We start from the raw sequence: 15,516 nt of genomic DNA, 5'->3' as shown, positions 1-15,516 counted from the left end.
CAACGTTGTCGCTGCCAGTCATGACCAGCTCGCCAATGTTGCTGTCATGCAGCAAACATACGGCAGCGGCAGCAGCAGTTGCCACAATGGTAACAACGGCAGCGGCGGCAGCATTTGCAATCAGCAGATCAACAACTACGGCAACAACAACAACGTCGGCAATCATATGAGTGCAGGCAGTTTCTTCGGCGGGGCCAACAGCAACATCCACAGTAGTGGCAATAGCAATACCGATTATATGACCACGCCAACCACCGCTTATGCGACACCAGCGACGGCAGCCACATCCACGGTGAACACCACAACGATGCTGTCTAATTACTGCGATGCCGCCACCATGATGATGGCCGCTGCTGCAGTCAATGCAAATCAGTGCCTGCAGCAACATCACCAGCGCATGTTGCTCGCGGGCAGCAGCAACAGCAGCAGCAACAGCAACAACAGCAGCAGCAACAGCAATGGCGCAGCAGCAATGCCCTCCTCATCCTCGGCTGGCTCACTGTCATCTGCCTCATCGACGCCAACAGCAACAGCAACTGCAACTGCAATTGCAACAGCAACTGCAGCAGCAACAGCCGCGCAGCAACAACAGCAACAATCGCCGCCAAATTTAATCGATATCAGCGAAGTTCCTCTCATTGTGGATGTCAAGTAGTGTAATTATTTATGCATCTAGAAATGGGGCTATAAAGCAACCTTGTAGATACCCCGCCCCCTCGCTTACCTAAAAACCATAAAACCCCCAAAAAAAAACTATTGAAAAATGTAAAAAAAAAAAAAACAGTTGAAGGATGAGCGCCGCGTAGCTTAATTGACTAATTTTCCATTTGTAGCTTTTGTTGTAACTTTGTACATAACTCCTCGAAAAAATCAAGTTTTTCTCTAGGCCGCCCCAGCTGTGAGCAAAACGAATCTCAGCTGACATATCCCAGAGAACTTCAAAAGTTAAGCCCCAAAAAAGGAAGAAAGACGCCAAAAAACGTCTTTACATATGAATGTGTATAATATTTAAATGGCACTGAGTTCTACTTAATTTTAGACCACAAACACTTGAGAAAATCAATGAAAGAAGATGCATTGTGGAAAGAGAAAAAAACCCCCTAACACTTTCAAAAGACAAAACATAAAGATAGTTAAAATATTTATATATGTAATGTAGCATATACACGTATATAGTACATATATGAATACATAAACGAAACTCTACTCCCAGTGGTTTGCAGAAATATACCAAAAATTTTAAGCTATGTTTACTTGATGTGTGGCAATTTTTATGTGTGCTTTAGCAATTTTATTTTTACTTTAAGTAAAATTTAAAATTTATAAACATTCGATTCTCGACTGGTCCTTCTCGCCGGATGTATCTCAAAGATGCATCTGTACGGGAAGCCCGAATTGTTGGAATACGAATGCAAAATTTAGCGAATTTTTTATTTAGTAACCATTACGAGTAAAAACACAAAATGTTCAGTGCAAGTTTCAGTTCTTAAACGATTTTTTCGTAAGCTTAAGCATTATCTTATTTATGTGTACAGAGTATGAAAAGTTTTCTATATTTTGTAATAATAAAAATTTGCGTTTATAATGAATCCCTGCCATTGTGTTTGCATTTTCTGTTTGGTATCATTTTCCTGGGGTAATAACATTTTTACGAAGCAACTGCAGCCAAATTGTACATAAGTAAAGTACTCAAATGAAATGCGTATTAAAAAGTAAAACATAGTATGAATCGAACAAAACGTATGTAAATACAAATTAAGTATAAATAAACATTAAAACAATTTGATTGCCTATTAAATGCATCACGTAAACACGTGTAAATACAGTTTTAAGAGTGATTTCAATGTTTTTAATAAAGTAAACCCACTGATAACAAATAATGAATGCAGTTGTAATTAAAAAGCAAGTGTCGGCGAGAGTGCGAATAATCGTGAGTGTTCGAATACGTGTCCTTATCACCGATTGTAGACCCATCACATTAGACAGACATCAGTATCAGCAGCACACGAAATGATTATTGCGTTCAATGAAATGCATTAGCATTCAGTTCTTTTTGTCACCAAAAAAAATTGAAAAAATGTATGTTAAATAAAATCCATTTTATTTAAACAAAAATTTGTTCCTTTTTAGAAACAATTTGGAAAGGGTGGTTCTGTAATCGAAAGTATTACGAGACAACTATTTAAATTGTTAATTTCATTATGAAAGATTAAATTAAGTTATTTAAATTACTTTATTCCCTTGACTAAGTTTCAACTAAGAGACTTAAGCCGCTTTCCACTGAAATTCCGATTCGAAAACATTTACACACCCCGAACTGATCTTTAACCCAGAAACACTCATCTGATGACCGCTGAACTAGGGAAACTTTTATAACTTTCCGGGACAACTTCCTCAAAGCGGGCATATGTACGAATATATCTGGCCATTAAGCGGTACGTGATGCAACCAAATACCATGTGTTGCCGGAATAAATGCCCAAGTCATGCCGAAGCAAGCACCCACCTCGCAAAACCGGGCTGAAACCGCATTCGCGGAGGGCAATTACTCGAACTGCTCTGAAATTGCCAATAATGAGACATGCAACTTGTGCGCTTAGCCTCTGTAATGGATTGCCGTGGATTGGTATCAATTGCGGGTCAATTCCTCCGGAGCTCGGGGCTGGGGAATTTCACGCGCCGACAAGATAATCGCCGGGATTCCCTAGTTTGCCCCGGGCAAAGCCCAATCTGCCCATCTCAAGGATCGTGCATTTGCAGACAGCGTGTAGCCAAGCTCAAGCTTGGAGTCAAACCAAGTTAAGGCCCAGGCTAAGACCCGATATTCAGCCCAATGGGCAAATTGCCGCTGCCGCAAATGACAAATTAGATATCGAAAATAACAATTTGATCGACAGCCGATCGCCACTGCTCCAGAGCCGAGCTCCAAAGTTGCCAGGGAGAAAAATTACCAAACCCAAATTGGCCCAAGATCCAAAATAAGGAAGGCACTTTGCGGTTGGAGCGTAGCCAAAGGAGTTGATGAAGGTGTTGATTTGATTACTTTTATGTAAGCCCAGTCCCAGTACCAGTTGGAGTTGGAGTTTCAGTTCCAGTACCAGAAACACGAGGGCCAAGTCATCGCAATTGCCATCGAATATATTTCACTTCACTGCAATGCGCCACCCCCCACAGCCCCACGAATCGTGATCGGGGCAATTTCAGATGGATGGACTCGGATTTTGGGCATCAATTGAAGCCGCCGTACCGCACCAGGCTTCACTGTACGACGATCCTCCAGCTGCTCAACGGCCGGCATCTAAATGTGAAAAATGATTTGACTTTAATGGCCGCCACTGAGTGATCAGTGCGCTGACTGCGATCCGATCATCACCATCCGATCAACTGAGCATCTGATCATCGCCAACCTTGGAGGAGGTGTTAAGATTTTGTGACCAATTGGCCAAGAAGGTAACGGTTGCTTCCACTACTATTCCACTACCCATCTCCATCCCAAACCCAATCCCCCACACTCCACACTTATTTGCTCTTGAGTGGTGCTGATCGGCTGAAGCCGAGTACCGAGTACTTGGCTCTAGGCACATGATTGATCCACAGCAGTTGCATTTGCATTCGCACTCGGCTTGTTTCTCCTTTTTGGCCTGGTCTTGTCTTGCGGTGGTGGAACGTGGGAATTTGGCTTGAAGAATCGCAATTTTCCGCGCGAGGAGGTGTGCCCGTGAACTATATTTCGTACCACAAAATTGTTGTCTTTAGGATGCCATAAATGAGCTATGCAAAATTATGCGGAAAATTGTGCAAAATGGCCAATGCATTTTTATCTCGTATTAAATATAGCAAGAACTGCGAATAATTTAATATATTTAAGCAGTGTTAAAGTGGCCTGTCGCAATCTTTTAATTTAGCTTGAATGCTACAGAATCTACATAGTCAAATTTTACGCTGAGTCAAAAATCTAGGTAATCGTTTTCACATAAAATTTTTTTAATATCTTTTAATGGTCATATAATGCGCGACTAGTTTTATGTCCGTCTGGCATAAAGGTCAATTGTCACTAGATATTAGAGGGGGCAAAACTGCATTTTACTTATAAGAAAATACTCTTTGTGGTGAAAATAAAAACGAATATGAGTAATTTGTTTGTGCTTTATGGCCAGTATTTTACAGTTCTGTTTCGAGTTATTTTTAAACAATTTTATAATTAAGTTTTTAGAAAACTTAACGCTTATTAATAGTAGACAGCCAAGTTCCTTGAAGTTGTCCATTTTCTCTACTATTCACAAACGAAGCGCATTTCCTGTGAAAACAAAGAATAATTATATAAGCCTCCAGGTCGGAGAATGCATACAATGCAGATATGTGGAGCCAGGTACCCATAGTCTATGGTCCTCGATCCGCTGAACACACAAAGCCGTCACAAAGACCCTAAGATATTAGCGGGCATTTTTCAATCCTTTGACGATGGTCAAAATAAAATATTATTTCGCGCGTTAATACGCAAAAATAAGCGGCCAGTTGGGTGGCACAAAATGCCATGGACCGGCGAAGCGGGTGGCAGATGCCCCCCTCCCCGTGGGACACCGCATCTCCCTGATTCCTCTGAATCTCTGTCCCCCCGAGGAGGATTGCTGTAAAACCGGACTTTGGGGCCGGGAAGGTGTTGTTGACCGAGAAATTATGATGGGAGACTGCGCCGAGTCTGGTCAATTGCAATGCGAATTTGTGACTCGTTACGAGTCGCGTGGCGGCGATCTTTGGGAGTTGGGGTCAGGAAAGCGGGTTAAGAGGGGGAGGCAGTGCACCATGGGTGGTCCTTGGCCGCCTCTCGAGATGCAAAACACTTTTGACAATTTGTACTTGTACAGCCTGGTCCGTACGTACGGCTGCCGTGCGTTATAAATTATCAAATAGAAATAGCTTTCGATTCTCCCTCGGCCATTTTTTGTTCGCGAGTGGCTGACAGTGAAGCTAAATTATTTGGCATGCGGTGTGAAATATGTGTAATTGGAAAACAAATTCCAATTGCCTAATTTATGACTTGTGCGAAATGGCCAGAAATTTATTATGTCCCTCAAGGAGCTGGGATGGGGTCAAACACAATCGGGGTACCGAATGTCTGGATGGGGTTACGATTCATTTGTTACCTTTACTAATTAAATTATGACAAAAGGAGACTGCGAGAGGGTTGTTGTCCTGCCTCCTGGCCACATGTCCAAAAATGTTCAACGTATTCAATTTCATTTTATGTAAATGCTCGTAAATGTGACAAAAAGGCTGGGATCTGGCGAACGAGCACTCCACACACACACATTTCGTTGACAGATAGCCTGAAAGTTCCATTTCAAAACACCAAGCAAATTGAAAGGTTCGCTTTGGGGACTGGACGTTGCTAATGAAATTGGACACCAACATAGCCAGATACAGATACGACCCACAGCTACAGATAGAGATACAGATACAGATATACCAACCCGAAATTATGCAAATCACAGAGACTGCATATGCAAAATGTTTAACCCTTAATTGGCCCATAAGGCAAGCCGACTGTCTCTCACTCACCTATCGCTGACATCGATAGCAATCGTCATATCCCATACACCAGATACTCCTGCAGCCAGACAGGACGACAAAAGTCGAGGTAACTTTTTCAATTACCCCGAAAAACCGATGCAAACTCGCTCTGTGGCCTCACTGATCTGAATCTGCATCTGAATCCGAGTACGAATCTGTATCTGTATCTGGATTCGACTCGCCGCCCCCAGCCACATTTTGGGTTAGCTCTGTTTTGGCGTTGGCGTGAATTATCTGCGCAAACAGCCAGTGACAGGCGTTGAATTGCCACAGTTGCCTGTATCTGTGTGTGGTGTGTCCAGTGGCACTTTGTCGCATAATATGTTAATCAGCCACATGTCAGCCTTGCGGGTGGGTTTGCCACCAGCGATATGGGTGGCATTTCAGGGGGGATTGTGGCGACCCTTACTCCTGGCTTAATTAGAAGTTCAGTGAGGATGGGGTCAGTCGCAAGATTAAAAAGCTTACTTTTAAACCAAGGCAGGATTCATAAAAGTTCTTTAGATAGTATAAGTCTGTAAAAAGCAATTTCCCTTCTAATTTGTTTATTATTCTTTGTATTTTATATTGCTAAAAATCCTGTTACCAACATGGCAATGCTGAAAAACTCGCGGTCAAAACAAATTGATCAAGGAAAGAACAGATTCACAACAGACTCGCCTACCTTAAAGCCATATTTATGATCAATCTGTCGCTTGCATATATACAGTTATTCTTGACCCGTTCCGAGCTGCTCCATTTAACACAGTGAGGCTCACGGATGCAGGGTCCCTGTTTTGGCAATAAATTGGCATTTAAATTAATTCACCTTGAATTATGTTCTTTGTTGCGATAAAAGCGAAACACTCGGCCAGTCGAGCATTGAGCCCCCCACAGCGTAATTTTCAATCAAAATCGCACATCCGCGAAATTATCATGAACTCAGCAGAGTTGGTCTGCACTCCGAAGCCGCAGCCATTCGAATACCCTGAATATCCGTGGATCGGGTGAGGAGATTATCAAATTGATTCCAATTAACACTTGCCACCGCTGCAGGGAGGGATTGCCAGCCAATGGACACGGGGACACTGGACATTGGCCAACGGCCGCCGGCAGTTGCATCCATTCCTCCTCGACACTCTGTGTATGCAAACGTTATAAATATTTCACTCTTTGTCCACGCTATACGCTTTTCGGTTTACGGTTAGCAGGCACCACCATACTTGGCGACCTGGAGGAACGGTCCCTTAAAATGGGTGGCCAACTTTATGGCCAATACCGATTCCAACTCCTTTCTCCGCCGCAGACGAAACACGCACATAACTTAAGCGCACTTTGTCGTAATTCGTAATTCGAATTGACAAACGTTTCTTGGCCCCGATCGCCTTTATATGTATGTATGTATGCCCGTTTGCTAACTTTTGGCTCACTTCGTTTGGGCCCGTGTGAAATGATAAATATTCCATAATTTAGCCTGGCATTCAATTTCGATTTATGTGACACATAAATTACGAATTAACGCTTTAAGCCCAACAAGCCAAAGATCACAAAACGGAAAGAGAGCTGAAGGCTTTCTTTGGTCAATTTGCTGGCTTGGCTCACTTCCTAGAGATTACGAAATTAGAAAATCACTCTAGGGCTTAAAAGTATAAGGAAATGGGTATAAGTTTAAATATATATTGAGGCTATATGATAATCCCGGATATGATTTCCTATCCCAGTAACCCCATGCATCTGAAGATTTATGGATTGTGCTGACTGACATTTTAAGCGCTATCTTAGCAATCTTAATTACCAGCTACATCTGTAAATCAATCCGAAGAACCATTCTCATATCATCATAACCACCTTGTCATCCAATTTTTTTTTTTTTTGCAGAAGTAGTACACGCACAAGTCCCTCTCACGTTCTAAGCTGCCGACTGACAGGCGGTGCAGCTTAATTAAGTTGAAAATTTATGAAGTTCTTTATCAAGAGAAATTCATTAGCCAGCATCTAAGACCGTATACAAAGTATGGCTAGAGAAAAACAAAATAATTTCCTTAGAAAAGGATTTCCTCTGAAAATGCGGCAAATAAACGGAATGGGAGTCAGCAGCTCAGACTTGGAGAAGACAGAAAGTTCAAAAGGAGGAAAGGACCCTGCAATGAGGCATACGAAAAGCAGCGCACAAAAGATGATTAATAATCTCCAGGACAGACTCCGACTCCCAAGAACACTCCACCACTAACCACTAACCACTAGCCGCGAAAAATCCTGGTTGTGGGGAGTGGGAAAAGATAAATGTCTTGGCTGCGTGGTCTCTTTCACAGTTAATTTAAGTTTCCAGGCGAAACGGATGCAGGACCTGGCTGGAAAAAAAAGAAGAATTTTGCTGATTTTGTCAACTGTTTGTCGCTGATAAAATTATTAGCTCTTCTTTTGTTTCAGCCCCCGTGGAAAAAGCGAAACTGGGTGGTACGCACATCTTTTTTTTTAGCTCGTGCCCAAAATTTTTGTATTAAAATGCAAATTTTTTGTTAATTTTGTTGTTTTTTGCTTTAATCAGCGGGAAGCCACATCCACTGTGGTTGCACTTGGATGATGATGAATGTTGAACCACGGCGTATGTCAGGAAGCAGGATTCAGGGTTCCCCAGTTCCGGTGACTTTGCACCCCGCATAGCTGAAATTGTTTTTTCTAAATGCTCTTCTAATTTTCCCTGCTGCTGGTTCGTAAATTTCTAATTTCGCGTACTAATAGAGCTTGCTAGGCGATGGCTTTGTTCGGAAAAAATTAAAATGTATCATTAGGAAATACCAAAGATGGCTTGCATCCATAAATAAATTAAATACAAGAAATCCAGTTAATCCGCGGCACAGTTTGTTTTTAGCTCAGGCCATTAGTTAAACTGCTTAGTTAAGTGCTTGTGAGCCAAATTTCGATGTGCTCTGCCATTCTGCTATCTCCTATCTGAAAGTCATCTGAAGACACCGCATTCAGTTCACAGACGCGAGCGAGAGACATAAACAATTAAACTCATTTGACGATTAATTACGCGCCGCTTCCAAATCGCGTGTGCTGCCACCACAGCCTGCAGCAAAATGGAAAAAAAAGATAGCCCGCGGCAAAATTGTTCTATCAAAACACTGGGGGCTACGGCAAAAACAGCGACAAGAACAACACCCACAGCCAAGTACAAATTCATTTGCTGTTAAAGACACAAGAGGAACTTGCATGTCGTGTCATAATCTTGATGAATGCATAATTGCATGCCCAGCTCCCAGCTCCTCATCCTCTTCCCCTTCCCATCCACCCAACGGATCAGCCCCATTCAGACGCGATCGAAATGGGCTTAAATGTCAACCAGCATAAGAAGTCGGAACGAACCCGAAACATAGGCCCATTTCCAAATATTTTCATAGTTTTCAATAGCAAATAGAACGCGCATCAAAAGTTCTTCTCCAACACTGGAAAATAAAACTGATGATAAATGAGATAAATATCTGAAATCTTATTGCTAGCCCAAATTTAAGTTGTAGCTCAACTCAACTTCTATGAATCATTAACATTAATTAATTTTTAATATTTTTCTAACAGCACTTCCTGATTAATTATCTAAATTTGCAAAAAAAAATTGCGAAAAATGGTACATTTTTCTAAATTTCACTTTAGAGACTTGAAAAAATATTTTTGTAATTTGAGCTTATTTCTAATACCTAAGTCATTTTTCTGAGTACATCCATGTAGCATGCAATACATGAATTATGCGGCAATTAATTAATGAGGAATATCGAAAGCGTCCCACCCAAAGCAAACCAACCCAATCCCCATATAACCACCAAAAGCGACCACCATCATCTTGACTCGACCCATTCCGTAGGCATTGTGCGCCTCGGGGCGAGAGCCATACATTGGTGAATTATTCAATTCATTTTTATTTATTTTTAATTTTTTGATTTGTTGCAATAATTCCCCGCCCCCTTACCGCGAGCAACAGAGAGCAAAGGGGTCTGCTTGTTTGTGTAACTATTTATTCTAATTTGACCCGCTTATTGAGGGGCCCGCCCTTCTGCGCTCCACTCACCCCGTTGGCCATTAATTGATGCAGCCGCTTAAATGATGAATCACTTTTTCATTAAAATTTGACTTTGAGTGTGACCCCCATGTGACTGGTGTTGACTTTTATGTGGTTAATAGTTAGCTTTCCTATTGATGGATATTCCGCAATTGTCGCTGGTGGAAATCTAGCCATGTGTCTCTTTGTTTTTCTTTCCTTTGTCTACATTTGCAAGTACAATGAACCAGAATCGGTGGCTTCTTCAAACATCAAACTCGTGCTGAACAAGCTGACCCATAAAGCACAGCATAAAACCGATAAAAGAAAAAGCGCACGGTACAAGAAAAAGAATGCTGAGAATCAGAAAGCGGTTGAAGATAGCACACCTGCCACCTGAGACCGAAATGTGAACGTGGGCGGCAATGTAAAGTGTATTTAAGCTGGGGTGAAGGCCATCAAATGGCAGTTGAACTCTTAGTTCTTTTACAAGAACAAGCATTAGGCGCATTCTGAAAATGTTTCTTCCAATTGCAACTCTTTTGTTGATCTTTACGGGGGCTGCTTTTGCAGCAGATTCTTTCAATCAAATGGAGGAATTCGTGGACTTTGAGGATATTGACGAAGTGCCAAATGCTGGATCCAACGGAGTTACTGATGTTCCAATCATTACAGCCACGCCAATTTCAATCACCACAAGCTCTACGACAACTGGCTTAGCAAGTGAACCTACCGCAGACGGATTAACACCAACGCTTTCCACAACAGAGGCTACAACATCTACTCACTCTTCAACGCCTGCTACAACAACAACTGATTCCAGCACACCTCATTCAACCACTAATGATTCCACCACAGATGAATCTACCACAACCGATTTTGTGACCGAGCCTTCAACCACAGCTCAAGCTTCAACGAGAATTATAGAAACAACTGTTTCCACTACATCTTCCACGACAACTGCATCCACAACTTCTCCATCGACAAGTGACTCCACCACAAATTATTCTACAACTACTGAAACCACAGCTGTTCCGACCACATCTTCTTCAACAACTGATTCCAGCCTAATTTCTTCATCCACAAGTGATTCTTCCTCAAGCGATTCTACGACTAACGAAATTTCGACATCGGGTTCCAACAAAAATTTGGAGACTTCCACAACTAGTTCCAGCACAACCGATTCAATCACATCCTCGCCAAACAAATCTGATTTCACCACAACAGAATCCGAAACCGAGTCTTCCACGACTACTAAAAGCCGATCAATTGCAACCAGCACCTCATCTTCACCAACAACAGTTTCCACAACGGTTGGTTCAACAATAGATAGCACCACATCTTCGGTTTCAACGGAAGATTTAACAACCACCACAACTGAATCCACTACAACCACTGAACAACCAACAGAGGAAGAAACGATTCTTGCACTCCTGGCTGAAAATGCAGGAGCCCTAGATCTGTTTAATACTCAGCTTGATGCTGTCAGCGCAATTAACTGGAAAATCGACGCTGAGCTGGACAACCAGGCAGAGTACCTTGATGCAATTGAAGTCATCGAGAAGCTTCTCCAAAACCAGACACAGGAGTTTCTGCTTTGGGAAGTGGAACCTCTTCGAAGCATTGTCACATCTATTCAGAAGATAGACGTATTTGCCAACCGATCAATCGAAGTTGTATCAGATTTAACTAGACTCCAAGAGCAGAATCAGGACCGTGTAAGGAAGCTCGTAGATAAACTAAACGCTACCCAAGGACAAATCCTGCGCAGCGCAAAAGGATTGGTTGACAGACTCAACTTTGTAAACCAACTTATCCTTGGCTATATCGAGCCAAAAGTAAATAGCTTAAAGGATTCGTTTGCCAATCTGAACAAATCCCAAGTTAATTCTCTAATTGAACTAAAGAACGTTCCCGAGGTTAGAAATCAAACGAAAGCTTCCATCAGAAATCTGTCATTCTTGAATAACCAATTGGCTACGTTCTACCAGACCCAGGAGAATAGATATTACTCCTTAGAAGCTGTCATTAAGGCCTGGACCCCCACTAATCTCAATGCGATCAATGATCTAACTCACGCTTTAAGCATTTCTCAAAAGCGCACTGACTTGGCAATTGCCATTAGCGGATCTGCGGAGTATAAAACCAAAACCTATCCAAACCATTTTATAAGCTATGAAGGCATAAAAGATAACAAACAAAGTAGGAAAACTAGAGCCCCACAGATCTTAGGTGCTGAGGATAAGGCACTGGAGTCATCATGGAATATTGTCGCTCCAGCATAAATAAACTAAAGCTACTTGAAACGAAAACCGAATTGTCCAAACCGAATGGAACCTAAAATTATTTAAGTATATTTTATTTTATACTATTTTATAAATAGTAATTTGAAAGTCTTTAAAATGGAAGCAATGTATCAATTTCATCTGAAATAAAAAGATTTTAAAGTGCAATCCTGGTAAAATGCATTCTCTGCTACGGTTTTTATGTTCTCGAGCTCAAATTGTTCATGGCAAATATGCGGACTATTTTGGCTGGCTATCAATTTACAGACAAGGGAACACCGTGAAGCTGCTGAGCGAAACTGATACCATGGATGCACCGAGATGTCGGGGACCCCAGAACGAATCCCAGACCAAAACTTAGCAGAGAACTACAAATGTCTTTCAGGAAGGCTGAGAGGATGGCGCGAAACAAAAGTCAAAACAAGCGCAACATGAATGAACCTTTTAACATACTTGTAGTTACTAATTCCAGGTGACAGGCGACACAATGAGTCGAAGTGGATTTTTCATTTGTGGCCATTGTTGGGCCCTCACGGGTATCGGGATTCGGCACTCGGAATTGGAGGGCCGGAGGAGGATGTTACTGGCCAACGAGCAGCCCATAAACAGAGGACACAACAAAGTTGTTACAACAACAGCATCGCCCGGTCACAAAAGTGACCAAAATCAGAGGCTACCAAAGTAGTAACAGATGCTCGATGTGATCGGATGCGATGCGAAGGTGTTGCCATTGGCCTTTCGAGGACCCGCAATCGGGAGTCCCGCATATCTCTCTGGGCACACGACATATCCTTTTCCCTTTCGGTTCCTCCGACTTTGGACTGTCTTCCTTTCTTCTCTTTTTTTCGACTTTTTCCTTTTTCTTTTTTTTTTTTGTTTTTGACACAAGCCGGGCAATAAATTATCGGATACAAAATCGAGTCCAAGCCGAAGTCAAAACAAAGGCATAAACACTCGACGGACGACAGAGATGGCAGCGAGGCACGCACTCGACCAATTGACGACACAAAAGACCAAAACAAAACCCAGCATCGGAATCAGAATCGCATACGGATTCGGAATTGGATGTGGATGTGGATGTGGAATCGGGCCCAGTAACAGAATCAGAATCAGGAGCAAAACAAAACAAATCGAGAGGCTGCCCAGAATGCAGAATGCAGAACGGACCGAATGAACAGAAGAATGCCCAAAAAGCATGGACATAAACACTGACAACATGCTGCGACACGGAATGGCTGAGAGGAGCCCCACATCCGTAGGTATGTGGTCTACACTGCGAGAAAATCTTACTCACTTCGAGGAAAATACAAGAAACTGTTCAAAAACGCACTTAAACATCTCAATGTCGGGTTCTTTCCAAGTCTATACTTGGTTATATACATTATCTTTAAATATATTTTAAAAATATACATTCAATTTTATCTAGTTTTTTTTTCAAGTGTGCTGCCTTTGGTTATCGGAAGCAGCAGCAGTAGACGCACCAAATGACAACTTCGAGGGCAAAGTCAATGAGCGCCTTCCTGCTCCCTGTTATCGCCTGCTGTTGCGTTGGCCAGCTCCTCCTCCTCCTCCTCGTCCTCGTCCGTTTCCTCCTTCCCCTGCTGGCTACTCCTGCTGACCGGAGGACAAAAGGATCCCGGCGTGTTGCAAATCAAAACATGGAAACAACGACAGCAAACAAAACTCTGAACATGCGTCGAAATGCTAAGAAATATTTTCACTCAGCCAGCTGAAACATGCAAACAGCTAAAGTTGTTCAACTTAGTTTATGGAGCTGCTTGTGTTTGCCAAACGAGTTTTTTGCTTTGGCTTGTGGGGATAGTGAATATGGAATATTTACACCTTTATGATGGTTCTATCTTGAGAGTTTAAGCGGTATTAAAATCTAAGAAAGCAAGAACTATGATTTCCATTTCCCTTTGCTTCCAACCGATTCCAAGACAATCCCACCACCAATCCATGATTTCACATCGTTACCACTTAATTAAACCCAATTAATCTACAATATAAATTATTAAATTTCATAAAGCAAGCAAAGTTAAATAACTTACACACACACAGACTGACGAGCGATTTCGACACCCAAAACCAAGTAACCAGAAACAAAAACAGCGGAGGCAGAAGACCAAGACGATGCAGATGATGATTATGAAGCAGAAGAGAGTGGCCCAGAGCTGGAGGATATGCTGTATATTGGTGGAGGGGGGTAGAGGGGGTAAATTGGGGGCCAGAGGGCTGCCACAGGATTGGTATCAGAATCGGGCCCCGGCAGCTTCATGCTGTGCGCGATTCATGTTTGGTGATTAAAGTAAAGTTCGTAAATTTACAGTTTTCATCAAAGGGGCGACTGTTAGTGGACTGGACTCGGCTTTTCCAACTGCTCTGCTCTGCGAGCAGCCACAGAGTTCGCCCAGAGTTCAGCCCAGGTGACTGTGACGGTGACTCTGTCGATGACTTCGATCCCCGGCACCAACTCCTAATCCAGCCTTATGCAGTACACTCGAAAAAATGGGTATTACTGGACAAGTGAGCATGGAGCTTCCAAAGGAAGCTCCCTTACTTAAACTGTACTATATTATATCTTATTCAAGCATTAACATTTTATGTATTTAAATAAATAATGTAATAATTAAATACTAAAAAGATATGTATTTGGTTTCGACTGCACACACATATACGGCGAGGCAGACTCCTTTGGCTTTTCCTAAACTGATTTCCAGCAATAAGCATTAGTTGAAAATTGCAATTGTTTTTGTAAAGGGTAGGGTAGGGCAGCGGGGAACTGGAAGCGGGGAATGGAGCCACACCGCGGGGGAGTGCCAGTACCCAGTGCCAAAGTTAAAGCCAAGTGCCTGTGCCTGTGCCTCTGCTGCAGCGATTGCACGATTCCCGGGCCAACGGAGGGATCCCGAGATCCCGAGGAGGTGGTGGCAGAGGCACATCATCAACGTCCCCAGCCACGTCGTCAGTGCAGCAGAAAAGCTGCACAAAAAATCCAATTGTATTTAACGAATTTTTCGTTGCCGTTGTTGTTGCTGCTGTTGTTGTGGCGGCCAGCTTTCTGGGGTCCGGAACGGAGGGCCGTGAATCATATGGACACCATTAAATGGAAAGGTACGAGCAATGGCAATCGCCAACACGCGTCAATTGTGCGCGCTGTGTGAGACCGAAGGAAAATGCTGAAAAGCTGCTAGCCGAGAACCCAGAAAATCTGCGCAGCTATTTTAACCAAAACTTTGATCGGATATGGCCGCGTGTCGTGACACGAAGTATTAAGATACTTACTGCATTCAACAGATCAACATGGTAACTTACTACGAACTTCAAAGATACAAATTCATATGTACTGTCTTATCTTTTCATTAAAGACTATATATTATATATTATTTTAAATGATCATCATACATGGATTGCAGTCATTAGTAATCACTTATGTACATCATATATTCATATAAATAATCATGTCTCAAATTTTCGATTTTAATGCAAAATAAAGATGCCACACGCGATCATCACTACCTCGGATTGCGGCCAGGAATGGTCTCGGAATGGGAATCTCTGTTAGCTGGAAATGGGATTCTGGGATTGCGCGACGTGAAAATGACCCTGAGTGGACCGGGGGGGTATGTGCGGTGTCAGGGCTTAT

General features: G+C 42.4%; 2 protein-coding genes across 2 annotated transcripts; both read left to right on the top strand.

Moving 5' to 3' along the window:
• The first annotated feature begins 25 nt into the window (after nt 1–25).
• Nucleotides 26–1,589, top strand: LOC116801477 (myb-like protein A). The gene has a single exon (XM_032721328.1). It carries the CDS (start codon nt 47–49, stop codon nt 653–655), a length of 609 nt encoding a protein of 202 aa, XP_032577219.1. The 5' UTR covers nt 26–46; the 3' UTR covers nt 656–1,589.
• A 7,942-nt stretch (nt 1,590–9,531) lies between these two features.
• On the top strand, nt 9,532–12,035 carry LOC6606703 (uncharacterized protein DDB_G0271670). Its single transcript, XM_002031466.2, has one exon. It carries the CDS (start codon nt 10,104–10,106, stop codon nt 11,868–11,870), a length of 1,767 nt encoding a protein of 588 aa, XP_002031502.1. The 5' UTR covers nt 9,532–10,103; the 3' UTR covers nt 11,871–12,035.
• The last annotated feature ends 3,481 nt before the right edge of the window (nt 12,036–15,516 follow it).

This window comes from Drosophila sechellia, chromosome 3R, assembly GCF_004382195.2.
Source record: "Drosophila sechellia strain sech25 chromosome 3R, ASM438219v1, whole genome shotgun sequence".
Classification (NCBI taxonomy): Eukaryota; Metazoa; Arthropoda; class Insecta; order Diptera; family Drosophilidae; genus Drosophila; species Drosophila sechellia.
Note: the sequence above shows the minus strand (reverse complement) of the source record. Positions and strands in the feature narration are given on the sequence as shown.

What these genes read in the sequence shown, in the direction of transcription:
- LOC6606703 (XM_002031466.2), top strand. Translation starts at nt 10,104, where the DNA reads ATGTTTCTTCCAATTGCAACTCTTTTGTTGATCTTTACGGGGGCTGCT.
- LOC116801477 (XM_032721328.1), top strand. Translation starts at nt 47, where the DNA reads ATGCAGCAAACATACGGCAGCGGCAGCAGCAGTTGCCACAATGGTAAC.